The sequence below is a fragment of the Azolla caroliniana genome, unplaced genomic scaffold (genome assembly GCF_043228905.1).
Source record: "Azolla caroliniana isolate FFs.n. ecotype wild unplaced genomic scaffold, voAzoCaro1.0.p SCAF_3, whole genome shotgun sequence".
Classification (NCBI taxonomy): Eukaryota; Viridiplantae; Streptophyta; class Polypodiopsida; order Salviniales; family Salviniaceae; genus Azolla; species Azolla caroliniana.
The window spans coordinates 3,722,495-3,749,465 of NW_028230438.1; the positions used below are offsets into that span (position 1 = coordinate 3,722,495).

The 26,971-nt window shown below is 36.3% G+C and overlaps 3 protein-coding genes across 5 annotated transcripts; 2 read left to right on the forward strand and 1 right to left on the reverse strand.

Moving 5' to 3' along the window:
* On the reverse strand, positions 1–5,411 carry CYP97A3 (cytochrome P450, family 97, subfamily A, polypeptide 3). Its single transcript, XM_087316254.1, has 16 exons — positions 5,056–5,411; positions 4,266–4,419; positions 3,960–4,188; positions 3,775–3,846; positions 3,555–3,665; positions 3,195–3,386; positions 2,940–3,101; positions 2,575–2,670; positions 2,377–2,478; positions 2,225–2,257; positions 2,041–2,121; positions 1,880–1,962; positions 1,654–1,785; positions 1,176–1,236; positions 993–1,058; positions 1–542 (listed from the first exon to the last, which is right to left on the reverse strand). Exons 1-16 carry the CDS (start codon positions 5,243–5,245, stop codon positions 423–425), a joined length of 1,884 nt encoding a protein of 627 aa, XP_087172380.1. The 5' UTR covers positions 5,246–5,411; the 3' UTR covers positions 1–422.
* Positions 5,412–6,992: 1,581 nt separating this feature from the next.
* On the forward strand, positions 6,993–14,039 carry LOC147865922 (protein S-acyltransferase 24-like). Its single transcript, XM_087316255.1, has 13 exons — positions 6,993–7,293; positions 8,218–8,358; positions 8,790–8,902; positions 9,006–9,085; positions 9,274–9,437; positions 9,524–9,662; positions 9,752–9,851; positions 11,397–11,454; positions 12,642–12,719; positions 12,802–12,900; positions 12,989–13,067; positions 13,168–13,316; positions 13,459–14,039. The coding sequence occupies exons 1-13, from the start codon at positions 7,024–7,026 to the stop codon at positions 13,837–13,839; spliced, it is 1,851 nt and encodes a 616-aa protein (XP_087172381.1). The 5' UTR covers positions 6,993–7,023; the 3' UTR covers positions 13,840–14,039.
* Positions 14,040–15,096: 1,057 nt separating this feature from the next.
* On the forward strand, positions 15,097–18,109 carry LOC147865923 (cytochrome c oxidase-like protein). Of its 3 annotated transcripts, none has more exons than XM_087316257.1 (5): positions 15,097–15,372; positions 17,400–17,509; positions 17,612–17,654; positions 17,811–17,880; positions 17,950–18,109. In XM_087316257.1, exons 1-5 carry the CDS (start codon positions 15,361–15,363, stop codon positions 17,997–17,999), a joined length of 285 nt encoding a protein of 94 aa, XP_087172383.1. In that variant the 5' UTR covers positions 15,097–15,360; the 3' UTR covers positions 18,000–18,109. The 3 variants fall into 3 exon arrangements, with proteins under 3 accessions (XP_087172383.1, XP_087172384.1, XP_087172382.1); XM_087316258.1 differs by having other exon boundaries at positions 15,099–15,372; positions 17,811–17,859; XM_087316256.1 differs by having other exon boundaries at positions 15,107–15,372; positions 17,811–18,109.
* Positions 18,110–26,971: the final 8,862 nt, after the last annotated feature.

A 26,971-nucleotide genomic window follows, 5' to 3' on the forward strand; every position in this document is an offset into this window, starting at 1 on the left:
AAAAAAGAATATTATTTAGCAATAGAAATATGGTGTCAAATGCACCTCTAAGAATCAGAACAAACACGTCACCAAATTCACATGTCATCATCCGCATAACTAGAAAGGATGTTGAATAAAGAAGCATAATCGATTGATTATGAACCCATTAAAAGTTTAATGATTCCCGCTAGGAAATTAATGGCTGGTTTAAATCAATTATTTCACTGAAACTTTTGAAAGTATTTCTACTGATGCAAGGCTTGCCAATGTATGGAATCAATTGATCCCTGGATTGATTATATACAACATTCTTTTAGCTTGTTCTCAATAACGACCATGAACCATGCAAAGCCTAAACATATTATCAAACCTTGAATTGGTTTAAATAGGCTTTTTCTATGGATTCCTATCTTGTCCTCGTGTTGTCAAGTTATATTTCCTCAGTAAACAGTACTTAATATTGGTTCACCTGACGCAGCAGAAGGAATTGTTGACCTTCGTGTTACTGTCATATTCAAGCCGGCTGTCGTGTGTATTGTGGCACCTGTTGTCATGCCCACCTGCCACACCATGCTCATTATATCGTTATTATTAAACTTCAATCTAAGACCTCATTGTAATGTACTAAAGAATATGGTCATTATATATATTAGACTTCTATTTTCAACTCAATTGACGATCACATTAATGTGCAAATGATGATTTTTACTTGAACTCCAAGCCAGATCTTTCATTCAATATCCCACGGATTCATGCCTAATCTACTATTAAGACTTCTATCCCAATCAAAAGTGCAAAGGCAATATCTTGAATTATTAACCAAAGAAAATAAATTGCCATTGTATAGTTATTAGACTTCCAGTTGGACACAATGCAAAAATCTCATTAACATACTAACACATCCACATCCTTGATTAGAATTAGACATTTATTAGTTCTATTTAATTGTATTAATGTACTAAGAATGTGACCATTCTCACATTTTTCTTTTCTTTTTGTTAATCCCTTACCGGTGGTGCTCCTGCTGTTAATTTAAAGTCGAACCGCCGGACAAGAATGGCTATAGATGAAATATTCTGAATGGCACTCATAGAGCACCGTGCAATTAATAATATCACATTAGCGTTAGTATTTTGATATATTGATCTTTTTTAACGCATTTAAAATCTTCTAGAAATTTTGCATATTATTACCTCAAAGGTAGCAAACATATCTCCAATACATTTTCGAGCTCCTCCCCCAAATGGTAAGTATCTAGGGATCCAAGCAAACATAAAAAATGGATGGATACGTTATAGTTGGCTCTTGCGAAACTATGATCAGTATTGAACTACTAAAACATGATAGATATAAATTGTGGATAGGTGGAGTTCGCATGCATGTCCACAAGAAACTTATAATTGTATAGCAATTAAGGTTGTGGATTCAAGTGTATTCTGATGGTAACCTTAGGTTTAACTTTAAGCCCATTCTTTTTTTTTGGATCATGTTTTTATACTTGTTCATTTAAAACTAAAGTCTGAAGCAATAATGGATCTTAAAGTAATTTTAAAAAGGATTCACTGTTTTTTAGTCCAACATTCTGTTTAGACACTTCTAGAAAAATGGCTTTAAATTTTCGAAAATTCACAACTCAAATATTGAGAATGATGAGAAATATGTAAAACTTACTTGAAGTTTTCTGTCACTTCATTTGGATCAGGACTATCAAGTGGCCATCTTTCCGGCTTAAATTCTTCAGCATCCTCCCATAAGCTTGGAGATCGGTGAAGATTCCACAATGAAATAAATATATCCTCACCTCTGATATATAATATATATATATTTTCCGTGAAAAAGAAATCATGAATGTAACTTAACTGAAAGTTTGAATAAAGAAACAGAATAAGATGCTTACTTGGATATTTCATATTCTCCAAGAACATCGTTTTCAAGGGAGCGTCTGATTAAGACTGGAGGTTGCGGATAAAGTCTTAACGTCTGCAAGATCAGGATTTTTGTTTCCTTTGAGATCAATACATAAGCTCCATATAGATCCTTATAAGTTAACAGTACTACCTCATTAATGACACGTGTTGTGTACTTGAGATTTTTCATATCCTCAATCCCTGGCATTCTGTCCCCAAGCACATCATCAACCTTCACAAACACGCCATTCAAATGAATCATTCAATCACCCATTTTGACGAGATTCAATAACCTCCTAAGGTTTCAGGAACCCTCACTAGAAATTTTGGCATACCTCTTGTTGAACTTTCACCATGATAGTAGGATTCTATAGAAATAACACATACGAAAGAATCAACGTTATTACGCTAGCAATTAAGGATCAAGTGTTATTAAATTGGCAAAATGTTAACAAAGAGTTAGTGAAAACTCGCTTGGCTCTCCTACCTTTGCCAATAGATAGAAAGCCCATGTCAGAACTGCCGCTGAGGTCTCGTGGCCAGCAATAAGAAGTGTCATTAGATCATCGCGAAGTTGTTTACTTGTTACCTTCACCATCAAAGTGCACATAAAATTATATATGGAAAAACAAACAAAAAAACCATGATGTTGACTTTGTAAGTTTGAGATACGTCACCAACTCACATCATCCCCAGAAGCTAAAAGAAAATGCAAGATACTTGGGTCCCTCTCATTCATGTACTCTTCACTGAAGTTCACATTTTCCTCATCAATCATTTTCTGCAATTGAAGTATATCATAAGAGCTGAAGACAGATGGGATGTTCATGATAAAAAGAAACTTATGAGAATGACAAAAAAAAAATGATAATATACAAAAACTTATAATACCAAGGGTATACCAGGTTTTCCTGATATCAAAGTTAACTTAACCTAGATACATTTCGGCTCTTGACCCAGATTTAGATTTAAAAGTCAGTATATTGGAAAAATGTGGTTTACTTTTCAGACAATAACAATTCACTCTTGTAATAACATCTTGAACAGTACCTTACAGATAGCTATGAGATCATCCAATGTCTTATTGATCAGATTAAGAGAAATTGCCACTTCCTGCTGCCTTGGATAAATGTCTTTGATAATAGGTATTTTCCAATATGGTATAACTGATACACTCCGTTCTTCTGCCTCCCGTAAAACCACATAAACTGCCTGGAAAAGGTGGGTGGCCAAATTTAGAAGTACATTTAAGGCAGGCCACCAGGGAAATAGGAATAGAAACAAATACAGCACCCAGATACTCACCTCTACAATACCTGTATCATGAGATAATGAATCAAAATCATAGTTGAAAACTGCTTTTCCAATTATGTCTAGAGTCAAGCGAGAAAACATTGATTCCATCTCTACATTTTCACCATTGCTAGCAGCAGAGTCAAGCTTCTCACAAAGGTTCATGGCTGCTCTGCCAAATAATCCAACCATCTCTGCAACATACTGCAGTTTTTGAAATATCACAGTACTTGTCATCATACATTTCTACTCATCAACTGGCATGAAAAACTCTCAAATTTCAAAGCAGATCACAGGATGTATCTTAACAAACATGTTTAGGTATCATAGTCGAATACCCTCCCCTTTAACATAAAGAAAGAAAACAAGCACCTTTTTATGTAAAGCAGGGACAATTATACGTCTTCGAACACGCCATATTTCCTCCTCTGCTGGTATCAGCCCTTTTCCCATTACAAAATCCAATACCTCTGCAAGGATGCCCTGTTAAATGAAGCTCTAAAAAGAACCTGTTAGCAACCCATAGCTTTTTAAAGAATCAACTAAGAACAACAGCATAAAAATAATGGCATCTATTTGTTGTGCTTCTTACCTTAGAATAAGCCTTCGTATTGTCTCTCAAAAGCCGCTTTGCCATCACAGGATCGGAAACAATTAGAAACGACTGTGGACAAGAGCATACACATTTGCATTGGTATAGCACACAACTGCACAAAATTCAGAGATAATCTTCTGTGGAACTTCTATTACTTCTCTTTAGAAAAGGAAGCAATTTACCTTTGGTCCAAATGTTAGCCTGAAGATGCCACCATAGGTCAAATAGAGATCAAACAAAGGTAAAAAGAAAGGTTCTCCTGCGATAGCTCGCACATTGCCTTGTGCTTCTGGAATCCTCTTTGCCTTCTCAAGAAGATAATTTTTCTCAATTTTTTCAAGAAACTGCACAAGCATACGCCCCGGTTGCCCAAAGGTTTGCAAGAATTCACGTAATTTCCCAAGATTTCCCCTGCATTTCGAATTCTCTAATTATTTGAGTCACAACTGATATAGGACAAACACTTATCCAGAAAAGAAGCATGTTACTTTGGGCCACCAACTGTGAACTCGCCCGACAATATTCGATCTTTAAGATCATATTCATATTTTGACACCTTTTCCAATCTTTCCTCGGTGACATCATCCGGAGATCCATTTTCCTTTGAGGATGCATGTGTCACAGTGGAATATGATAAGGTACCTGTTAGAAGAAGTGGCATACATAATGCCAATATTGTCTCAGCACACATGATTAGTGGCAGATAAAGAAAATGGCAGTGGTCATCTCTATACAGGCAAGGTAAAATGAAACAACATCAAACATGAGACATGAAAGGTATGTGGATGCATAAAATACATTCTGTTAATATATACCCAACATATTTATACCACATTTAGTGACTAGAAAAGAATGAATGGTAATTCACATACATGGAAGAAACAATGGAAAACAAGAGCAAGATGTTTGAACATATAGCATGTCAATGTTTACTTAATTCTTATCTCGTTGCACATTAGGAAGGCAACAAAAAATATGAGAAACAGCAATTCAATGCATGCAAAAGGTAATTGAAAACACAAACAAATATCAAATACGATGACATAGACTGTATAACCAATAAAAAACTCTCTTTTCTTATCATCGTACATGCAAATAGCGATGGAAAACATGTTGAAATACTATAGAGAACGTATGTTAATAAACAACTTTATATTCCTATCTCAAAGCATACTATTAACAGTTAAAAACTGAAAGAAAATAAACTGTACATGCAGAAGTTAATGGAAAGGAAACCGAATATCGCATCATAAGAAATAAGCAAAACAATTTGCATACCCGAAGAATTGTAGGGACCATGGGAGAAGCCGCTAGATGAGCCCCTGATGTAAATATTTCTTTTTACAGTAAAAGGTAATGGGGAAAAAGAAGAATGACAATGATGCTGCTGTTGATGATGATGAAGGTAATGTTTGCTCTGAGGTCGACATGGATGAAGAAGAACCCCTGTCTGCAATGTATTAGCCATGGAAGAGCAAATGGGTCAAATTTGGTATGACCCACAAATGCGAGGGCACATATAGATGGGTAGAGATATAGCTTGGGTACTCAGGAGTGCTCCATCGCCATTTGTGGGCGACTTTGTGTGTGGGTGTGTGATTCGTGTGATTCAGGGCCTCTTCTTTCTTATTGGAATGGGCAGGATCCCATCTTCTTCTTCTTCTTTGAGGATATGAAATGATTTATATGCATATGTTTGAGATTGGTTTTACTTCATTTGCCTTCTCAAGCCAAGGTTTTACTGGCTAGTGGCCACTACATATGTCTCTAATGATTCTTGACATTATTCTTATATAGAAGAGTTTTGGATGTTCTCAACATAGTGATCTCGTCGGGGGAAACGAATCTTGTTACTATAGACGGGATTCTAATGATGGGATAATGGTTTTGTGTGATGTTCTTTAGCCAGAGGAGGGGATAGAGTTTTGGATGTTCTCCACCTAATATTTGTCATGATCTCATTGGAAAACAATGGTAGATTGAGAAATTAAAACGCAAGAAATGAATCTTGTTACTATAGTCGAGATTCTAATGATGTGATGATGGATTCGTGTGGTGTTCTGTGTAGCCAGAGGAGGGGATAGAGTTTTGGATGTTCTCCACATAATATCTTTCGTGATCTCATCAAAAAACAATGGTAGATTGAGAAACGAAAACGTGGGAAATGAATATTGTTACTATAGACGAGAGTCTAATGATGGGATGATGGTTTTGTGTGGTGTTCTATAGTTGGAGGAGGGGTAGAGAAACAATGGATTTTTTGGGGAGGTGAGTGGTTGTCCATAAGATGTCAGAGGCCTTTGTTGGCATACATGTGGTATAAAGAGTGATTCAAGAGGTGATTGAAGAAGGATTCCCCCCGTGTTTTGTGTACAGGTGTCGTGACTTTGTCCTTCGCCTACACAATTTTACTACCATATGTCTGTAAATGGTTCTCGACACTATGATTGTATTTGGAGTCTTGGATGTCAAGGATATGAAACTATCTCATCCATTCTACCATTCATGAGCAAAGTTGAGAAACTAAAATGAAGGTTCAACGAGTCTCATTATTATAGACAATAAGTATGAGGGTTACGAGACTGATGTCGTACCAAAATTGTTTGGCAGCACTGAGATGCTCCCCAATGATGGGATGATGATAGGCATGTTGTTGTGTAGCCATGTTTGATAGTTAGACCGCCATGTTAAATCTTGGTCAATTGCTTTGAGATGCCTTCATGGACAATTTGTAGTCTCTTGATCCTACTAGTACATCCACTATTTTTTATTATTGGCGAAGATAGAGTCTTGGCTATAAGCCAAATCTCTAGTTTCTCGTTCCTACTAGTATATCCAATATTTTTTGTTATTGGAGAGTAGAGTCTTGGCAATAAGTCAAATCTAGTAAGTTTTCATCCATTTTTATGAATATTTGTAATATGAAACCCTCTGGTATTATCACCTATTAATATTACAGGAGTATTATTGAAACTATCTTGAATGTGAATGATTCCTTAAAAGGTTTAATTTTGGTATGAAAACTTGGGCTTTGGGGTTTTGATAGTGTTGGAGATATCAAGCTTAATTATCCGAACTGTGCGTGATCCCACGTGTAGCCATATTTTGGAAGATAGAAAAAATACAAGGGGCATTTCGGGAAATAGAGAAAATACAAGGGGCATTTCGGGAAATAACGAAAATACAGGGGCCAGTTCTGAGGGAGTGCGCGATGTGCTTTGCTTGCCTCTTTTTGACTTCGAAGAAATGAAAGCGCTGGCGATGGCGTCGACGTCTGTATCAGAGATCGAGGCCGTCCCTGAGAAGGAGGAGAACATCGAGGAGGAGGAGGGAGATGAGGATGCTGGAAGAGCTCGGGACGATGTATACACAGCAGCTGCCTTTGGTGATCTGGAGAAACTCCATCGATTGGTGGAGGAAGGCTGCCCTGTTTCTCAGCCCGACAATTGTGGCTACTCAGCTCTGCAATGGAGTGCGCTAAATAACCGCGTCGCTACGGCTCAATACATTATTGAGGTACTTATCTTTCTCTCTCTCTCTCCCTATCTCATCCTTTTCATTTCATGGATGTATATTTATGTATATGTACGTATGTATATGTGTAAGAAGGTATAAATATGTATGTATGTATATTGCTATCTTGTCATCTATGAACCTTGTTACGAGTGTCCCTTGTTTCGAGCTTATGTGTGACTACACAGTGAATGTGAATTTATGGCTCAAAACAAGGTCAGGGTTATGCCAATCAGTGTTTGGCATTTAATGTGTGATTAGGAATCAAATTGAGGCTAATGTTAGCCCGATCAACATTTTTAATTTTAATATACAAGTAGGAGTAAAATCAAGGCTAGAAATAGCCCAATTAGCACTCAACACGAATCACATAATGGTTAGAGATGGATGATTTGGCATTGGCTGGCTTTCTCTGGTTGATTGCATGCGAATAGTAGTCAAATGAATGCTTGAAATAGGCCAATGAGCACATAACACGAATCAGTAATGGCTAGAGATAGATTATTCAATATTGGTTGGCTTTCTTTGGTCAATTGTAATCTGGTCATGAACATTGTTGATGGATGGATATTGTCCATGCATGGTTCCAAGGTAACTACACATTTAATGTTGGCCCAATGACTGAATCTGTTTACAAGTATACACTTAACTATGCTTTCAATTGTGATTAAGGAGTCTAGAGATAGGCCCAATCAGCATGGAAAGGTATATTGTAGAATCATCGTTAATATCATTGAAAATTCTTATGAATTCTAATAATCTCTTCATTAGGAGATACAATTTTTAATAATGCATAGACCTTGGTCTTTTGTTATATGGGTGCCATTTTTATGTCTTTACTCACTGAAGGCATGTGAAATACATGCCAATCCTCGTGATCTTCATTTTCTTTATCAATTTCATCTAATCTTCTTCACTGGGTTTCAGCATGGAGGGGATGTACATGCATGTGATCATAGTGGCCAGACAGCTCTACATTGGGCAGCAGTTCGGGGCTCAATTCAGGTAGCAGAACTTCTGTTGCAGAATGGGGCACAGATTGAATGTGCAGATTCACATGGATATCGGGTAGGAATGATGGAATGCCATTTTGTTTTATGATAAATAGTGAAATTCCTGTATATAATATAGTTTACCATAAGCATGTAAGGCAGTTAAAAAAACTCCTTATCTGTGAATAGAACATATACATTTTTTTCCTCTAGTAGATGTTAATGTAAATATTCGTTCGATATTCTGCAAATAATCCAAGTTTTTTGAAGCAGTGATAAGTTTCTGTGCTTCAGGATTGTATTGTGTTAAGAAGGGAATGATTCTGTACTACAGGAAAGATTAAGAATTTTTCTTCAAATCTTGAATAAGAAGGAAGTATCAGAAGACCTAGAAGACCTACTTTGCTGGGTCTCCATGTATTCTTAATCATAATTGCATGTGGTCTAAGTATTTTATGTACTGATGCTTATGAATGGTGTTACTCACATTATTTTGTCCTTTTTCAGGCAATACATGTTGCAGCTCAGTATGGACAAACAGCTTTTGTATACCATATAGCCATTAGATGGGGTTGTGAGATTGATGCTGTTGACAATGATGGCAGAAGTCCTCTTCATTGGTAGCCCTTTGTTCACAATGGTGGACCTTCAGCTTTTAATCAGCTTCTAACTTCTCTATATGTTTCATGATAATGGAACTGACTAAATATAATAAAATTATAGGGCAGCATACAAAGGCTTCTCTGATTCTGTGAGACTGCTACTCTTCATGGACGCATATCGGAGTCGACAAGATAAAGAAGGTAAATGGCCATTTTTTTATTGAATTTCATTTGCTGAGAGAAGAAAGAGAGAGAGAGAGAGAGAGAGAGAGAGAGAGAGAGAGAGAGAGAGAGAGAGAGAGAGAGAGAGAGAGAGAGAGAGAGAGAGAGAGAGAGAGAGAGAGAGAGGATAATATAGTGAATTGGATGTTGTATATACCGAAGAATAGGTTGCACTCCTCTGCACTGGGCAGCTATTAGAGGGAATCTAGAAGCATGCACCGTTCTTGTACAAGGAGGCACAAAAGAAGATCTATTGGCTGTTGATCATACTGGGTGTACACCAGCTCAAGCTGCCTCTGAAAAAGGCCATCGTCATGTGGCCCTTTTCCTTGTAAGCATGATGAACAAGTTATGATCACAAGATGTTATTCTTTAGTATGAGCAGTTTGGTTGACATTCTTCCCTTTCCTTACGCAGTCAAATGCTAGGAGGGTTTTCAATAATCGAGAAGATGCAAAGAGTGGGATAATGAAATTAACGAAGTTGGGACTTGTTCCGATATTGTGGGCCTTAATCATTGGATTACTTGTAACCTATATCAATTCTGTTATCATATGTGAGTTTACAGTCCTTGTGTGACTTGAGAACAAAAATGGTAAGATGAATGTATTCTACTGCGTTGGCTGATTCTGCTTATGTGTTCAGCATCAAGATTCCTGACAATACCAGCTGTTATTGGCTTTTGGGCATGGTTTTCAGTTTTCCTTGCGACAAGTGGGTTGTTTCTACTATACAGATGTACCAGGTAAAACTAGCATTCATTTCTAGATGTAAACAAATATATTGCATCAAAGGATGCATTATCAATATCAACAGTTTGTGTTGCATCCTTAGGATAAATGATATGCCCAGCTATTGCTTCATTTAGTGAAATGTGGTCATTTATGTTACTACCTCTACAGAAAGTGGGTATATGATATGCTAGCTATTTTTAATCTACAAATGAATGTTTAAATAGTACAAATGTGGCATTTAGAGGGCTTATACTATTGAAGGCAATAAATACTAGCAATTTCACTAAGTAAATAATGTAAATCTCAGCATTGTAATCAAGCCAAGTGAAGTTTGAACTGAAAGAGATGGCATCTGCAATAGGTTGAACTCTTCAGATTTTGTCGCTGTCTTTGTAAGATTAGTTTGCAAGTTGTCTCCAAAGCACAAATTGATGGTCTAAAATGTTAAAGTGTAGCCTTGTTGCGTAAAAATAACTAGTTGAAGGTCCACAATTGAAAGAGAAATGATGATAGTGTGGTCAGATTCAAAACACCAAGGGAGTGGGCTGCTGTGTGAGGAGAGAAAACTGTGCAGAAAATGGAGAGGAAACCGTAGCCACGAAAGTTCCTATCTCATCATGAGAGGTTTGGGACCAATTCTTATTGATAAGTAACTTTTAGGTCATTTGGGCATGTTCACACATGGCCAATGACCAAAAGTTTTAAAGATAATGTAAATGCCTATAACCCCCCAAATTGGGGCCAAAAATATAGTAAAGATGTGTCTAGAAAGCTATCGAAGGGAGCTTTCACATGGAAGGATCAAAAAATATAAAAAGGAGAGTTCTTTCCCCAACACACGATATGGTACATTGTTCTTATGCCCATCGAACACCTTTGTTGAACCATTCTTCTGGAAAGGAATATTTGAAAATCTAATAACCTAAATGAAGCATAGACATTAGAGGGAGGCGAAACTTACAGAAATATGCATTTGCAAGAATCATACCTGGATCATAGGAGTTATGAACTATTGTACAACTGAACAAATGTTGAATCTCAATCGCTACTAAAGTAATGAAGCTCTTCCATGAATTATGATGTTTCTGGCCAATGGATATTGTGCAAAAACGTTTGCACTGGAACTTGGATTGAAGGTATTCCTAGAAGCGAAATTTTTCCATATACTCAAAATAACTTGGTTTGCTGTTCTCAAAGATGAGACAATGTTTTAAGATATAATCTCTTGTTTGGACAAACTCATGTGAGAGAATTTCACTTTGGTCAGTCTGTAGATATTTTACCTTCAAGTCTGCTTACTTCTCGTCAATATATATGTATACACACACACACACACACACACACACACACACATACATATGCTGATAAATTAAGGAGGATGAGAAGCAGAGATATTATGATAGATGAATATATTTTCTCTTCATTACGAGGATATGTCCTTGTCAATATTTGTATAAATCATGAGCTTGCATGATCATAGAATAAATAGATTTCATTTGACTGAACAGAATATTGTCTTGAAGATTTTTTCTTATGGAAAATTTGTGTTCTTGTAGTAAAGATCCGGGTTATATTAAGGCATTCGAGTTTCATTCACAAGATGAAAAAGATGATGTAAGTGTCTTTTTCCATTATTATTTTCATTTAATGATTTTTGTCGAAAATGCATGAATAACAAAAAATGGTGTGTCTTTACCCATTATTATTTAAATATGTATGAACAACGAGAATGAAATGTCATTTGATGTCAATGACTGTAAAAGATCTAATGAACTACGAGAAGGAAGGCAAGAGGGAGAGGTGAGAAAGAAAGATATTATAATGTCTACCAGAGGCCGAAATTGGCCTGTGAATGTTCTAGTTGTCCTTGTGTCACATAACTAAAACGTGATAGCTAATAGCTAATAGCTCATCTGATCTAACCGGCAATTCAGCATGAAAGATCCAGTGGTGGACTTTATCTGGAGACTTTGATAGGATAAGGGAGTTAACACTTTGGGTACAGAGCTACTGAATTGCACATGTATCTCCTTTCTGTATTGAATGTAGAAGTACATTTAAGAATATCTGATTTTGTGATGCTCAATCGAATCCCTCTCTGTGAATTCACACGATAAATATAGCTAGTATTGTCCTCCTAAAGATGTAGTTTTCATCTGAATTATACTGGGCCGATATGCAATTCTAGGAATTGAACTGGTAAAGGCCTTGTGGTCATTGAACTCTTGTGGTAACACTGGTAAAAGCCAACGTACTCTAAACTTCCCTGAGAATGTAGAACAAATCTTCCTGCATTGATTTTCATTTAGCATAATGTGTGTAATTCGTTATGAAGCTGCAATAATACACGGGGAAGAAGCACAGCCTTGATGAAGATAAAATCTAATTCCCCTTAAGAAATAGTAATGATAGTTCTCACTGGTCTGAAGACAAGGTGAGCTAGAATAGTAATGATGAATACAATGTATGGTATTCTAACCTATTAGCTAGAATATGCACATGTATCTCTTGATTTCAATCATCAAGGTGAGCTAGAATAGTAATGATGAAGACAATGTATGGTATTCTGAAAAGTAATCCGTTTCCAGAATTGATCATCCTAAGATGTTACCCACCTTGATGATTGAAATGAAGAGATGCATGTGCATATTATGCATACTTCAATATGAACTAATCACTTTTTTCATTGTCTACATGACATTGGTTTACTGATTTAGAGTGCTATCTTTTTCCGTTTCTATGTTTGTCTCTGCATGAGCTCACCATGTTGAGCTCATTTTTTGTTTGTTGAGCTATTGCAGAAACCATTATTGAAGAGTGAATTCAGCAATCCAGCTCTTTGGGCAGGACAGTGGTCACAACTTTGCCCAACATGCAAGGTCATTGGCAATATATTAACAATTGATGTTTGATGATGATATGCAATGATCAGTGGTTTTAATCCTGCTATGGAATTTGTAGATAGTACGCCCCCTGCGTTCCAAACACTGCTCAGCATGTAACAGATGCGTGGAACAATTTGATCATCACTGCCCATGGATATCGAATTGTGTTGGCAAGGTAGAAGGCATTCATTTGTTATTTTCAACTTGAGTTTATTTGTTCCATTACTCTTGTGACATCTTGATCACTTTGCTGGTGAGTGCAGAAAAATAAGTGGGACTTCATCGTCTTCCTCTGTTTAGAGACCATTGCAATGCTCATTAGCGGCCTTATAGCCATGCAAAGTAAATTGTTAAAATGCGAATAACTAGAAAGGTTGTTTAGTGGAGTAGAATCACAAGTTCATGTAATGCTCTCTTTCGTTTTTGCTTGATTACTTTTCAGGATTATGGACTGATCCTACCGCACCAACCTCACTAGGAGCATGGATTGCTTTTGTTGGTGCACGGCATTCGAGTGCTTTAGGTTTTCTTATAGTTGATGTGCTCATGTTTACAGGTGTTGCAACCTTGACGGGGATGCAAATCATGCAGGTACTTAACAGTTGTATAGATTAGTTGAACGTTTGCTCGTGTTTAGTCTTATGATTCAGCTGTTTATCTCCTTGAAATCTGATTGTCTGGTTTTTTTACTGCTCATTTGTTTTGGGTTCCCACCCCTCTCTTTCCTTTGTAGGCCGCACGGAATATCACCACTAATGAGCTCACAAATGTCATGAAATATAGCTATCTGAAAGCTCCCAATGGCCGGTTTCATAACCCTTATGATCATGGTTGTCGCAAGAATTGTAGTGATTTCCTCATAAAAGGATACCAGGAGGACGTAGAGGTGATGGTGCTGCCTCAGCAAAATTCATCCTCGCAGCAAAATGGTGTTAATCTAGAAATGGGTCAAATCTCAAGAAGCCCATCAAATCTTCCATCTTCTTCTTCTTCTTCTTTGAATGCAGTTAGTTTGAATGGTACAAAAGCTCATTATCATCAACATTCATCATCTTGCAGTCATAGCAATCATGGACATTCTTCCAATTTTGTTGTGCGAGCTCTTGGCCTTTGACTTGTGCACTTGAAAGTGTATAAGATTATGAAGATATTTTCATCAATTTCAGTGTATTGGTGCTGAATGAGAGTATAATATGTACATTAACTTTCTTTCTCGATATTTGTATAATAGCAGATGGAAGTGAGTAAGGTCTTTGACTGGAAACTGGCACTTGAATCACCCACTAAACAAATTCATTTGGCATTCATTTTTGAGCTTTTGTTTTGTTTCATATTTTTATGAGTGTGGGGATTAAATATTTTAAACTTGTTATCGAAGGTAAAATTGGGCACTGCCTACTGAAATCAATTTTCCTGCTTAACTGATCGAAGTAAAAGGTTTTGTGAGATATTCCCTCGTATTTTTGATGGTCTGAAATAGTGATGTTCCAACAGAAAAGACTTATTTACTGTAGATAGAAAGAGATTCTGTTTTGTACTTATTTGTTGGCTTCTAGAAACATTGGGCAACGATGATTGCTTGATGCTTGAATCTTAAACGAATCCATTAAGTGCATATTCACAATAAGCACCATATGTGTAATTTTGCAAAAGTTGGCCAAGGTTGTATGCAAATAGCCATTTATGTGGCATTATAATGCACTCATGCCCTATAATGTTGGATTTCGGCTCAACATTTGTCTCATCTCAAGTGGTAGGAGTCATTGTTTGGTTCCCAAATTTAGGTGATTGTATGACATACACATAGTTGAGCCCTTTTCTCAACAATAAATTTGCTTGATTTGTTCACATTTTCAACATATCTAGGAATTTTCTTTGACCACATCCATCACATGAAATTGGTTGCAACGGTGTTAAAAATATGACCATGCGTAATTGATAAGCTATTCTATTGGAGAAAAAATAAGCTCAAAATCCAATAAAATGCTTCAAGATGGGACGACTGATGAAGGAACCGTGCAAGTGATCCACCTGAACAATGCAAATCGGATATCAAAACCAAACATGTATTGAGGAACAATCTTTGTTTGTAAAGAGAAAGGGTGCATAATGTCAAGATTCCAAAGGAACATGGTACCTTCTAGGTCATCTTCGAATTCACAATTATTATTGAACTCTCGTTTGGTCAGTTAAACCTTGGACCCCTAGCTCTCTGGCAAAAGCATATGAAGCTTTGAAACCCTAGCTTTGGGCGCATAATTTGTAATGGACATAAACTATCCGAAGCCATTTGAAGCCCATTCGAGCCACCTGCTCGTTTGCACCACCATCTCACCACACTTATAATTCTCGGGCTTTTTGTGAAAGAAGAAGAAGAAGAAGAAGAAGAAGAAGAAGTGGTGTAGCATTCCTTTCATTCACCCAAATATAACACACACTCACACGCACAGAGAAAGCTGTCAACAATTAGGGCAAATTTGGTGGCCTGATTTACACAGGGTAAACACACAGACAGACAGACAGACGAGGACAACGATGGCCATGGCCATGGCTGTTAGACGGCTTCGATCTTCTCCCGCTCTCTGCAGAACCATGCCCTCCTCACGACCCTTCTCCGCTTCGTCTGCGGCGCGCCATGAAAACATCGGTATGGATTCTCATCCCTCCACTTTCTGATTCTGCTTGTCGGATCTGCATGTGTGTATCAAGAGAGAGAGAGAGAGAGAGAGAGAGAGAGAGAGAGAGAGAGAGAGAGAGAGAGAGAGAGAGAGAGAGAGAGAGAGAGAGAGAGAGAGAGAGAGATTACTTACTTCTGCATTGATTCACAAGACATGGAACTTTCTTTGGGCTTATGGGAGTTTGTTTGTGTTAAAGAGAACATATCTGATCTGACAAGAAATCCCTTTGTGCTTATCGTCTCTTCCTTATATCACATGCTGGACAATTTCTGTAATGAAGTCTTTCTTCTGTGATATGTGTAGAACCGATCCTTTCCTGCATGCGTAGCTCCTCTCTGGCAAGGAATAGTATACTTCGGAAAATTCTGAAATACCCCCGAGTTTTTAATTTACTTCCCGAAAATCCCCTATTTTAGCAATTGTATGGTCTATAAATCCTTACTCGGTCAGTTCATCCCTGTTTTTGTTTTGTTACATGTGATAAAAGAGAAATGCAAGAGGCCTGTCTAAGGGAATAAAGGAAAATTAGTTAAAGAGTTTTACTGTATTATTAATGTCATCATTTCTGTGTGGAATGTAATCATGCAAATCTTCTTTGGAAGAGAATTGAAACTGTGTATTCAAATATTTACAACTTAGACCCGTTTCTGAATGCATGAATTATATGATGAAGTGAAAATTTGTGTCTTTAAGACTTAATCACTCATTCTTTTTATTTTATGGACCAGTAATGTGTGCTCACAACAGTGTTTTAATCACAAATTCTTTTATTTTATTAATGTATGGTCTCTTTATCAGTTCAATGGGATTAATTTTATTCTCCTAGTTTCGTTTGGTCTGAAATTGAATGGATGTTCATGCCATTTTTGGTTACGACAGAGAAACATTGTTTCAGCATTACATTGAGACTTTGAAATGAAGATAAAAACAATCCTGAAATAATTTCTAGTGATATTTTAAAAGCAGCCTGATGCAGCATCCTCATCTATTTTGCATTATTATTCTATTAGACAAGAAGTTCAAAATTGAATGGTTCATCATGGTGGATAATTTGGGTTTAGCATATTGATATAAAAAAACTTTGGTCAATATATAGTTATGCTATAATGGGTTTTCAGTTTGAGTATGTGATCAACTTAAAGATTGAGGCGATCCTGCATATGAAGATAAAAGTTTGTTTGAAAAGTCTGTCAATGATATTTTAAAAGTAGCCTGATGCAGGATCCCCATATATCTCCCTTTATCTTTGTATAAGATATTTAGATATCAGAAATGAACTTAGTTCACTCTGTAAAATCAAATGGAAAACTTTGCTCAATATTCAGTCTATACTATAATTGGTTTTCAGTTTGAATTTGTGATAAAATCAAAGATAGAGGTGATCCTGCAGATGAAGATAAAAGTTTGTCTCAAAAGTTTGTCAATGATATTTTAAAAGTAGCCTGATGCAGAATCCTCATATATCTCCCGTTCTCTTTGTATAAAAATATTTAGACATCAGAAATGAACTTATCACTCTGTAAAATCACGTGGAAAACGTTGCTCAATATTTAGTCTATGTTATAATCGGTTTTCAGTTTGAATATGTGATAAACTTAAAGATAGAGGTGATTCTGTAGATGAAGATAAAAGTTTGTCTGAAAACTTTGTAAATGATATTTTAAAAGTAGCCTGATGCAGGATCCTCATATATCTCCCATTATCTTTGCATAAAAATATTTAGACATCAGAAATTAACTTAGTTCATTCTGTAAAATCAAGTGGAAGGTATTGCATTCATTCAGTCTATGGATAAGGTTTTGTTGGGCATTAATTGTGTATCTTGTTTAATTCTCTGTATGAAGCTGTATAAGGACTGCTGCACAGTGTAATCGCTGCTTTGCAAGATGAGCTGCTGTCTTTATTCATTGCATGATTTGTATTTTTCACCTTAGTAATGCAAATGGGCTCTATTGTGTCATGTGTCTGGATGTTAACTTTGTATTTATGCTTTTAGAGGAAACATACAAGTGGCGGAAAATTACTGCAGCAGGATATATTGCCTGCATTGCATTGGGCATTTATACCTTTGCTACAGAAGAGCACCATGAACAACATGAAAAACCAGTATGTTTTTCTAATAAATGTTTTGTGAAAAATAAATGTCTTGTGACCTATAATCTATCCCATATTCTCGAAAAATTGCTTCATCAAGTTTGTTTTCTGCAGGAGTATTCATATTTGCGCATCCGTAACAAAGAGTTCCCATGGGGTGAGTGAATAGAATACCCTTCTTGATGGCATGAAAATTTGCAACCACAGGGCTGTTCTTGTAATTTTTAACGCATAATAGTGCTGTGGTAAACATCCAAAATGTCCACATTAAGCCACACAACTGTAACTCAAATATGAATTCTTTGTTTTGCAGGTCCGGATGGGCTTTTTGAAGTTAAACATGACCATTAGGTTGTGTTCAGGTGCTTGTGTATTGAAGAAGGGTATATTGTGACAATTATGCTAGAGGGCAGAAAGGCCAGTTTTAATTCTGATTTACTTTTCATGTCCAGGTGGAAATTATTTGAGCACATGTGGATTTCACGAATGGCAAACATATTGAGTAGCCCGATTTGTGATTCTAAGAATAACCATAATGGGCAGAACAGCAAACTCTTTGTGTGGTTTATTGAACTTCAAAAGGAATAATATGGGGTGTTCGTTTTGTGCCGAGATTAATTGCTATTTATTATTAATCTCATTGATACCCTTGTCATTTATTAAGATGAAATGGTTTGCGAATGTTGAGTATTGATATGTATGTGTTTCCACTCTTCTACGTAAAATTGGTGCCTGGTTTACTCTCTTATAAGCTCAGGATTGTTTTTGGACATGGATATGATGGGTTTATAAAGGGTTTGATGATGCACGACTCCAGTCACTGTGGGAAACATTTTTCATAGAATAAGCAGGGAATTGAAACTATTCAGAACAACAATGTATTACGTGGTTGTCTATTATGAGCAGTCTTTAGAATAAAGAGTTGGAGTTTTTAGAACCTTTGGAATAGCAAGGAGATAAAAAGCAAAGCATCAGTTATTTTTGGTCAGTAAAATTATGCAGCATGTATGAGATTGTCGGGAATTGAAACTATTCAGAACAACAATGTATTACGTGGTTGTCTATTATGAGCAGTCTTTAGAATAAAGAGTTGGAGTTTTTAGAACCTTTGGAATAGCAAGGAGATAAAAAGCAAAGCATCAGTTATTTTTGGTCAGTAAAATTATGCAGCATGTATGACATTGTCGGGAATTGAAACTATTCAGAACAACAATGTATTACGTGGTTGTCTATTATGAGCAGTCTTTAGAATAAAGAGTTGGAGTTTTTAGAACCTTTGGAATCGCAAGGAGATAAAAAGCAAAGCATCAGTTATTTTTGGTCAGTAAAATTATGCAGCATGTATGACATTGTCTAGTACTTTGTGTTGAACCTTACTGACCTAAAAGAAGTGTATGTATGGCATGACCATTTGAGATGATCAACCATAGTAGTTATGTCATGTACCAAACCAATGGTGTACATATACTTATTTGAGACATTTGTAGCAAAATTTTCCACTTGGCAAAATAATATAATGTTGGTTGTTTATCGTGTAGGCATTGCAATTGTGTACATTTTGACTATTAATGGACATGTTTATGCCTTGCTTTTAACTAATAACATATAGATGGAAGAATTAGCAGCATATTTTACATCAAAAGATGTTGGGACATTTGGGGAAAGGGATTTAGAGTTACCTTAGAATTTAAAAAGTCTAAGCCAATCATGAATCTTACTAACAAAAATATAATATGTATATAATATATATTTCATCTATGGAGTGATAAATTAGAACACATGATTGCCAAGTTTGTAAAGGAAGAAAACATTGAAGTTGTCATTGGGAATGTAGTCATCATGCTATTGTTGGATGTAGTTATCATTGAATGCATTGAAAGAGTTTTGGATTCATACTAAGTTCAATGTCAATAGCTTTAGAAGAAAGATTATGCTTTTAAAGAGCTAAAATAAGGATAAACCATGCATTATGTATGATAATGAGCCACTTGAAATTGTGGAAAGATTTAAATATTTTGGCCTTGAAGTTCCTTCAAATTATACATAGGTTGAATATGATGTCAATTGCTTAAAGGCGGGAAAGAGAACATATGCAATCACAGAGAAATCAAGTATTTAATCCTCAAGAAATATATTTTCAACACTTTGGTGACATTGGTGCTTATTTATGGGGTGGAAGTATGGGGTGGTTGCATCCCTAAGTCTGTTTGGAAAGAGTCTAAAAATATCCAAAAGCATTTTCTTACAAAGTTTCTCCAAGTCAAGAAACAAATGCCATACACCCTCCTACTTCTTGAGACAAGATTACTTCCCATGGTGGAATATATGCTTAAGGTTCAAAACTTCAAAAAAGTCACTCCCATCAACCTTCTAGAATCACATGGGAAGCAAGCAAAAAGATCCAAAATACATATAAACACAAAATTTTGTGTTCCGGTTTGATGCAAGATATAGAAAAAAATGGTTTGGAAGATGGGATGCAACACACTTGCTTCATGATGCATCAATAGATTTCTATGTAACCGAGGCTTTTCTACAATGCCAATGTATCATGACATGGGAAAAATGAGGAGGCTCACGCACCTAACTATAAAATCATGCTCTTCGTCGAATGGGGAAACCACTCACATCAATACATGTCGTAGCACATCTTGTTGTCGTCCATTCGAACCATTGCTTCCACGCAACTTAGCTCACACTCACTATAATGAGAGTAATCGACTATGCACACTTAGCCTAAACAAGTTTGGGAGTATGACAAAGGGATGGACTCTAACATCAATACATGTAAGAACCTATCCCCTTTATTGCCCATTTGAACCATTGCTCCTATGCAATTTAACTCACACTCATTATGATGTGAGACACAGTGTTGGGGCACAAGTGATGAGAGTAATTGACTATGCACACTTTTCAATAAACAATTTCAGGAGTATGAGTATCACACTTTGATATAATGCTTTGTTGTTGATCACCTTCGCGTGGTGTTCATTGTTCATTTCCTAGAAATTTGAATGGAGTATGAAGATTCAATGATGTTTTTCAATGTCTATATTTTTAAGTCAAATGTAAATTGAGCCCTAAACTACTAATATGTAGAGTTTGCTTGATTAAGAATCTTTATTGTACAATGCAATTTGTTAAAGATCTAACCATGAAATCTTTTTGAAGTACGAAGGTACCATAAGAAAATGTGATTCCTTTGGCCACAATTTTAGGTGATATTCATGCATCAATGGTGTTGGATTGTCATGGGAACATAAAAATAACATGAATATATTTCTTAGGAAGTTCAAAGAGTATTATTTGGAGATGGTGTACACAATAGGGAGCCATGGATTTTTACAACAAAATCAAAAAGTGCATGATATCTTCATATTTAGTACTAGGCTAACAACATTATATGATTGTGTTTTTTCCCTCTTAAGATGCATAATACTATTCTTCATGTCTTACATGCAAGAAGCACCACTCCCCCTTGCACTTGTAAGCATAGGAAAACTTTGAAAATGAGGACTCACATAAAGGGAACCAAAGGGGAGATCCATTCTCATGAAACAACAACACACATGAAGAAAGCATAACCTCAATCAAATATAGTTTTGACAAGTCGAAATACGACGCAATCTATGAACTTTTTGCACTATAATATTAACTCATTGGTAAGTGATAGGTTTCTGATTGTATTAAGCTTTCTCTTCTAGCTCTCCATCTTTACCATTCCTTGGATGGCCTTATGCTTCCACCATTCTAGCAACCATCATGTATATGATGTGTTTATCCACACTAGGTTAGCCTATTAAGCAACGATACTAGATACATTTACACATACTCCAAACTTCATGTAGCTTGCCCCAACAAACTTCACACAATTCAACACACCACAACTTTACTCAAGCAAATCATTGTTATAGCCAAAATGTGCGACACTTTATCCACTATACTAAAACACATTTTCCAAAGCACTTTGTCATGAGATATTACAGATTCCAAGCTTGTTGTGACTAAAACAGACAAATTTGAATTAATTATTTCTCTCAAAGGTGTACATCATGAAGAAAGGATTGACATCTCATTCAAAACCATGAATAAGCAGATGTTACCTTGATGTAAGGTAGACCAACATTGCTCTTAACACCTACACACAAACTATCACAGAACCAACAATGGAGATAACACCATGAACTAGACCTTCACGGTAGATGTTGATCGTTCCAGCTACATGACCGTTCACAGCTACGACGGTTGTGCTGTCTTCAAATCTAATAGGTGCACTAGTGACGCCATTGCCGAGATTCTTTACAGTAACATATAGATATGCGGGTGGCAACTCCACCACAACACCCACCTTGACAATTATGTTAACATCGACATGGTTTCGAGGGATAATGACAATATCATGGCTCGCATTATTCTTTACCTTGCAAGTAGCTTCAACATTGTGCATCAGGAGGGCCACCATGAGAATGATACACATGAATTTCTTGCTTATGTATGCCATCTTTCTATGACAAAATACAATCTCTCTTTCTCTCTCTCTCTCTCTCTCTCTCTCAATGTACTCTAGTAATGGAAATATGCAAGAGGCTTTGTTAGAATAGTAAGGTTTTGGCAGCCTTTTATAGGAATTGTGATTGTTGCAAGTGATTAATAAATAAAATGCTTTTGGATTATCATAATGCTATGAAGCTCTTAAAAGTTAATGAGTGCATGTTATGGGATCTATGCCTCATCATTCTATGGTTGGAAAGGCTTGTACTTAATTGTTATTATTTTGGGTTCAGGCAGCCTTATGGTTATAAGCTTAGAGAATCAATCAAATGTTGGTTGTTCATATGTGAGTGACATGTTATTTTGATGTTAAAAGTTTTGATGATGCCTCTTTGTTAGGTAGCCATTATGCCTTATCAACGTGGAAACATTACCTTTCTAATTTAAGTTCCCTTTTAACATCTTGGGGTGGTAAAATATTTTCTACAATTAGCATACATTTGTTCTTCAAGTCTCATAGCCACAACAGTATGGGACATTGCCACAATAGTAGAATGGTTAGTTTCTAACAATATTATCGATATTTTTATTCTAGAGATAAAGAAAAAGTAAAAAATACTTTCTTTTATCATAAGAGTTGCAAATGTGTTAGTAAAAACGCTAGCTATATAGGCATACTTCAATGCCAAAATGTTAGGCACTTTTGAATTACCGAAATATCTCTTTTAGAGTTTATAAGTATCTCCTTGCTTTCTAGTATTCATTTTGTTTCCACTCATCACTTAGTTCGCCATACATTTCTAGTTGAGACTGATCTTCTTAGAGTACCCAAAATTTCTAGGGCATTTGTTTTTCCACACTATAAGCATTGATCGTGTACATGTATCATATTATTAGTCACGATTTCTACCCTACATATGTGTTGAGAATATGTCCCTCTGGTGGGAGGAAGAACCGACTGATCGAAAAGCCGACAGTCGATGACAGGGAAGATCTGACTGTTTGGAAAGCCGACAGTTGAAGAGTCGAAAACAATGAGTCGACTGTTTGAAGATTCGACTATTATTATTATAGTAATAATAATAATGATGATGTGTGGAAACAAGTCCCTCTAGATGGGAAAGAGAGAGGAGCCGAGTTGATGAGTGACTCGGCCTCGGCCGAAACCAGAAACGTGTATATAGCCAACTCGGGAGACTATAATTGTAAATAGTCTAAGTGTGCACCCCATGAGGGCTACGTATGTAAATGGTCGGAAAGTTGTGTAAGTATATATACAACTAGGGCAAACTTTATGCGTTGTGCAAAGGTTGTTGTACAAAGATTGTAAAACGCTAGGGAGCGTGAGAGAGAGAAGGGAGAGCCGCGCCATAGCTGTGTGTGTAACAGTGGACGCGAAGAGCCCTATGCGGCTGATACACTCGACAGAGTGTTGTAATCATCTCTGTATTGTATATCCACTATACTATAGTGAAGAATTTGTTCACCCGTTGTTTTTCTACGTTTTAGGGTTTCCACGTAAATATTTGTGCATTGTTGTGTGTCTTGTTTTTTCTGGCATTTCTGTGATTCGTATTTCAGCACATAGTTCGTTTATTGTGATCTATTCCGCGTCGATTTCTCAACAATATGCAAGGGGAAAGTGATGCTTCTTGCATTCAAGTGATATAAAATAGGAGCATTATGTATCATGAGAGCAAATATGCACAAATCATACCGAATATGAAAATATAATGTATTTGGTGATTTTGTTAGCATATCTATAGGCTATGACTTGTGGAAGGTTCAAAAAAGCCATGTTTCCTTACATGTACAATTTGTATCTCTACATAATACTCTCCAAGTTGAGAAAGCCTATGGCTACCTAACATTTTTTTCCAAAACAAATTATCCTTCCATTAGTTATAAAGAAAGGTCATAACGATTATATCATACAAAGTTTTTTTTCCCAAGCTCGTCTTGTGTAGACAACGGTTAAGGAAACAAATCTATGTACTCCAACATAGAGAAAACAGTCCAGCAATAACAATCTATTCCCTAGATACATTGCAAGGCAACAACGAAAGTAGCTCTATTCGGAAACAAACCCTCTGAGGTCATAGTTATGAGCCATTCAATACTTCTTCAACATGTACATCTCGGTTTTGAGGGCGATCAACTACGTTCTTTGGTTTTTCAAGAGACCATTTTCCACGTTCGTGGTTGTAAAGTCAACAACTATGCTTCCTCTTTCCCCATCAACCATCTTGTTGGTTTACCACCAAATTCCCCTATACATACAACAACAAATTAAGTCAAGTTTCCTCCTCTCCTCATGAGCATATTCTTTGCCCCCCACACGATCATCACTCTTCCTTATAAAAAAAACATAAAAACTAATTCGTTAAGTCCTCATCAACCATCTCGCCAAATACACCAAAATCCTGCACATAAACAATAAAATGTGTCTAAATTCCTCATCTCCTCATGTGAATGTGCTTCGATCTCCACACCATCTTCACTCATCCTTATCCAAAACATAAATTTTACGTCATTAAGTTCACATCATCCATCTCGCCGAATACCATCAAAATCCTGCACATACATGAGTCTTTTTTCCTCATACCCTCATGAGAGTATGTTTCGTCCCCCACGGCCTCATCACTCATCCTTATCCAAAAACATACATTGTGCTTCATCAAGTCCACATCAACTTCTCACATATTACTGCCAAAACTTGTACATACAAACAACTAAATGAGTCTAGTCTTCTGAATAGATTCTACTTCAAACCCCACACCACCAACACTCATCCTTATCAAAAACACACATTTTGCTTCCTCAAGTCCACATCAAACTTCTCGTATGGCTACCTAACATTTAGAGTAGCATCATAACTTTTAACATTAAAATCATATGTCGTTTACATATGAACAACCAACATTTGATTGATTCTCTAAGCTTACAACCATAAGGCTGCCCGAACCCAAAATAATAACAATTAAGTACAAGCCTTTCCAACCATAGAATGATGAGGCATAGATCCCATAACATGCACTCATTAACTTTTAAGAACTCCATAGCATTATGATAATCCAAAAGCATTTTATTTATTAATCACTTACAACAACCACAATTCCTATAAAAGGCTGCCAAAACCTTACTATTCCAACAAAGCCTCTTGCATATTTCCATTACAAGAGTACATTGAGTGAGAGAGAGAGAGAAAGAGAGAGAGTTTGTATTTTGTCATAGAAAGATGGCATACGTAAGCAAGAAATTCATGTGTACCATTTTCATGGTGGCCCTCCTCATGCACAATGCTGAAGCTACTTGCAAGATAAAGAATAATGCGAGCCATGACATTGTCATTATCCCTCGAAACCATGCCGATGTTAACATAATTGTCAAGGTGGGTGTTGTGGTGGAGTTGCCACCTGCATATCTGTATGTTACTATAAAGAATCTCGGCAATGGCATCACTAGTGCACCTATTAGATTTGAAGACAGCACAACCGTCGTGGCTGTGAACGGTCATGTAGCTGGAACGATCAACATCTATCGTGAAGTTCTAGTTCATGGTGTTATCTCCATTGTTGGTTCCGTGATAGTTTGTGTGTAGGTGTTAGGAGCAACGTTGGTCTACCTTACATCAAGGCAACATCTGCTTATTCATGGGTTTGAATGAGATGCAAATCCTTTCTTCATGATGTACACCTTTGAGAGAAATAATTGATTCAAATTTGTTTGTTTAGTCACAAAGTGTTGGAAATATGTTAAATATTTCTCATGACAAAGTGTTTTGGAAAATGTGTTCTATTAGTGTCTATAATAATGATGTGTTTGAGTAAAGTTGAGGTTTGTAAGTTTGTTCGTAAGCTAATGATTTATTACCATTTTTAGGGAAGTTTGTAATATATGTGTAAATGTATCTAGTATTGTTGCTTAATAGGCTAACCTAGTGTGGATAAACAAATCAGAGACATGGTGGTTGCTAGAATTATGGAAGCATTAGTCCATCCAGGGAGCATTGAAGATGAAGAGCTAGAAGAGAAAGCTTGATACAACCAAAAACCTATCACTTACCGATGAGTTATTATCATAGTGCAAAAATATCATAGATTGCATCAAATTTCCACTTGTCAAAACTATCTTTCATTGAGGTTATACTTTCTTTATGTGTGTTTTTTGTTTCTTCGGAACCATTGTCTTCTTTGTTCTCTTTATATGAAACATTGTTTGAAATGTAGCAATGATGAATGTTGTGATGCCATACATGGAGGCACTAGGGTACTCAACAAGTTAGACTACTCATGATTGTAATCACAATTAAATTATGAGTAGAAAGTGACTTATCTTATTCCTATTGAAGTGCCATGCATTCATTAAGTGATTAATAACTTTGTAGCCTAGTAAAAATCTTGTTTACAAGTGTTTGATTTATTTATGATGGGGACTTATGAAAACTACATATGAGTATGCATGTACGTATGATGAATGCAAAATATATATTTGCATTGAAGTAACACTATGTAAAAATAAACTTGCATGCCCTAGATTGTCATGGTCATTGTTCTAATGTGTGTGTTGAATTTTTTCATATAAGAAGATTGGAAAAGTGTTAGTTGTGTGATATTCTAATGCTAGACTTGCAATTTATCAAAATGTAAAAGTTGATGGTCATGTAATGGTGTCTGATTTGACATGTGACTCATAAGATTGTATTATGTAATATTATGGTAGGCTTCTCATACACATGCTTAATTACACAAACTTGAATGTTCTAGATGGTAACCATGCATTTCCAATGACAAATGTTTTGACATGTCTCCTAGTCTTCGGAGAAGGAAATGCATTCGATTATATATTAGTAAAAGAATTTGATGCATCCATTGGGAATACATTCATAATTGGCCCATTGTCACTAGACTTGAACTAGAATCTCTTATACGTGCACATTGACAAATGCATTAGGTTACAAACGAAAGAGGCACATTATGCCAT

What these genes read in the sequence shown, in the direction of transcription:
- LOC147865923 (XM_087316256.1), top strand. Translation starts at nt 15,261, where the DNA reads ATGGCCATGGCCATGGCTGTTAGACGGCTTCGATCTTCTCCCGCTCTC. An exon ending in ATGAACAACATGAAAAACCA is followed by an intron (nt 17,510 to 17,611) that starts GTATGTTTTTCT and finishes TGTTTTCTGCAG; the next exon opens with GAGTATTCATATTTGCGCAT. An exon ending in TAACAAAGAGTTCCCATGGG is followed by an intron (nt 17,655 to 17,810) that starts GTGAGTGAATAG and finishes TTTGTTTTGCAG; the next exon opens with GTCCGGATGGGCTTTTTGAA.
- CYP97A3 (XM_087316254.1), bottom strand. Translation starts at nt 5,245, where the DNA reads ATGGCTAATACATTGCAGACAGGGGTTCTTCTTCATCCATGTCGACCT. An exon ending in GGCTAACATTTGGACCAAAG is followed by an intron (nt 3,847 to 3,959) that starts GTAAATTGCTTC and finishes TCTTGTCCACAG; the next exon opens with TCGTTTCTAATTGTTTCCGA. An exon ending in ATCTCATAGCTATCTGTAAG is followed by an intron (nt 2,671 to 2,939) that starts GTACTGTTCAAG and finishes CTTCAATTGCAG; the next exon opens with AAAATGATTGATGAGGAAAA.
- LOC147865922 (XM_087316255.1), top strand. Translation starts at nt 7,024, where the DNA reads ATGAAAGCGCTGGCGATGGCGTCGACGTCTGTATCAGAGATCGAGGCC. An exon ending in CAGATTCACATGGATATCGG is followed by an intron (nt 8,359 to 8,789) that starts GTAGGAATGATG and finishes GTCCTTTTTCAG; the next exon opens with GCAATACATGTTGCAGCTCA. An exon ending in TATCAATTCTGTTATCATAT is followed by an intron (nt 9,663 to 9,751) that starts GTGAGTTTACAG and finishes TTATGTGTTCAG; the next exon opens with CATCAAGATTCCTGACAATA.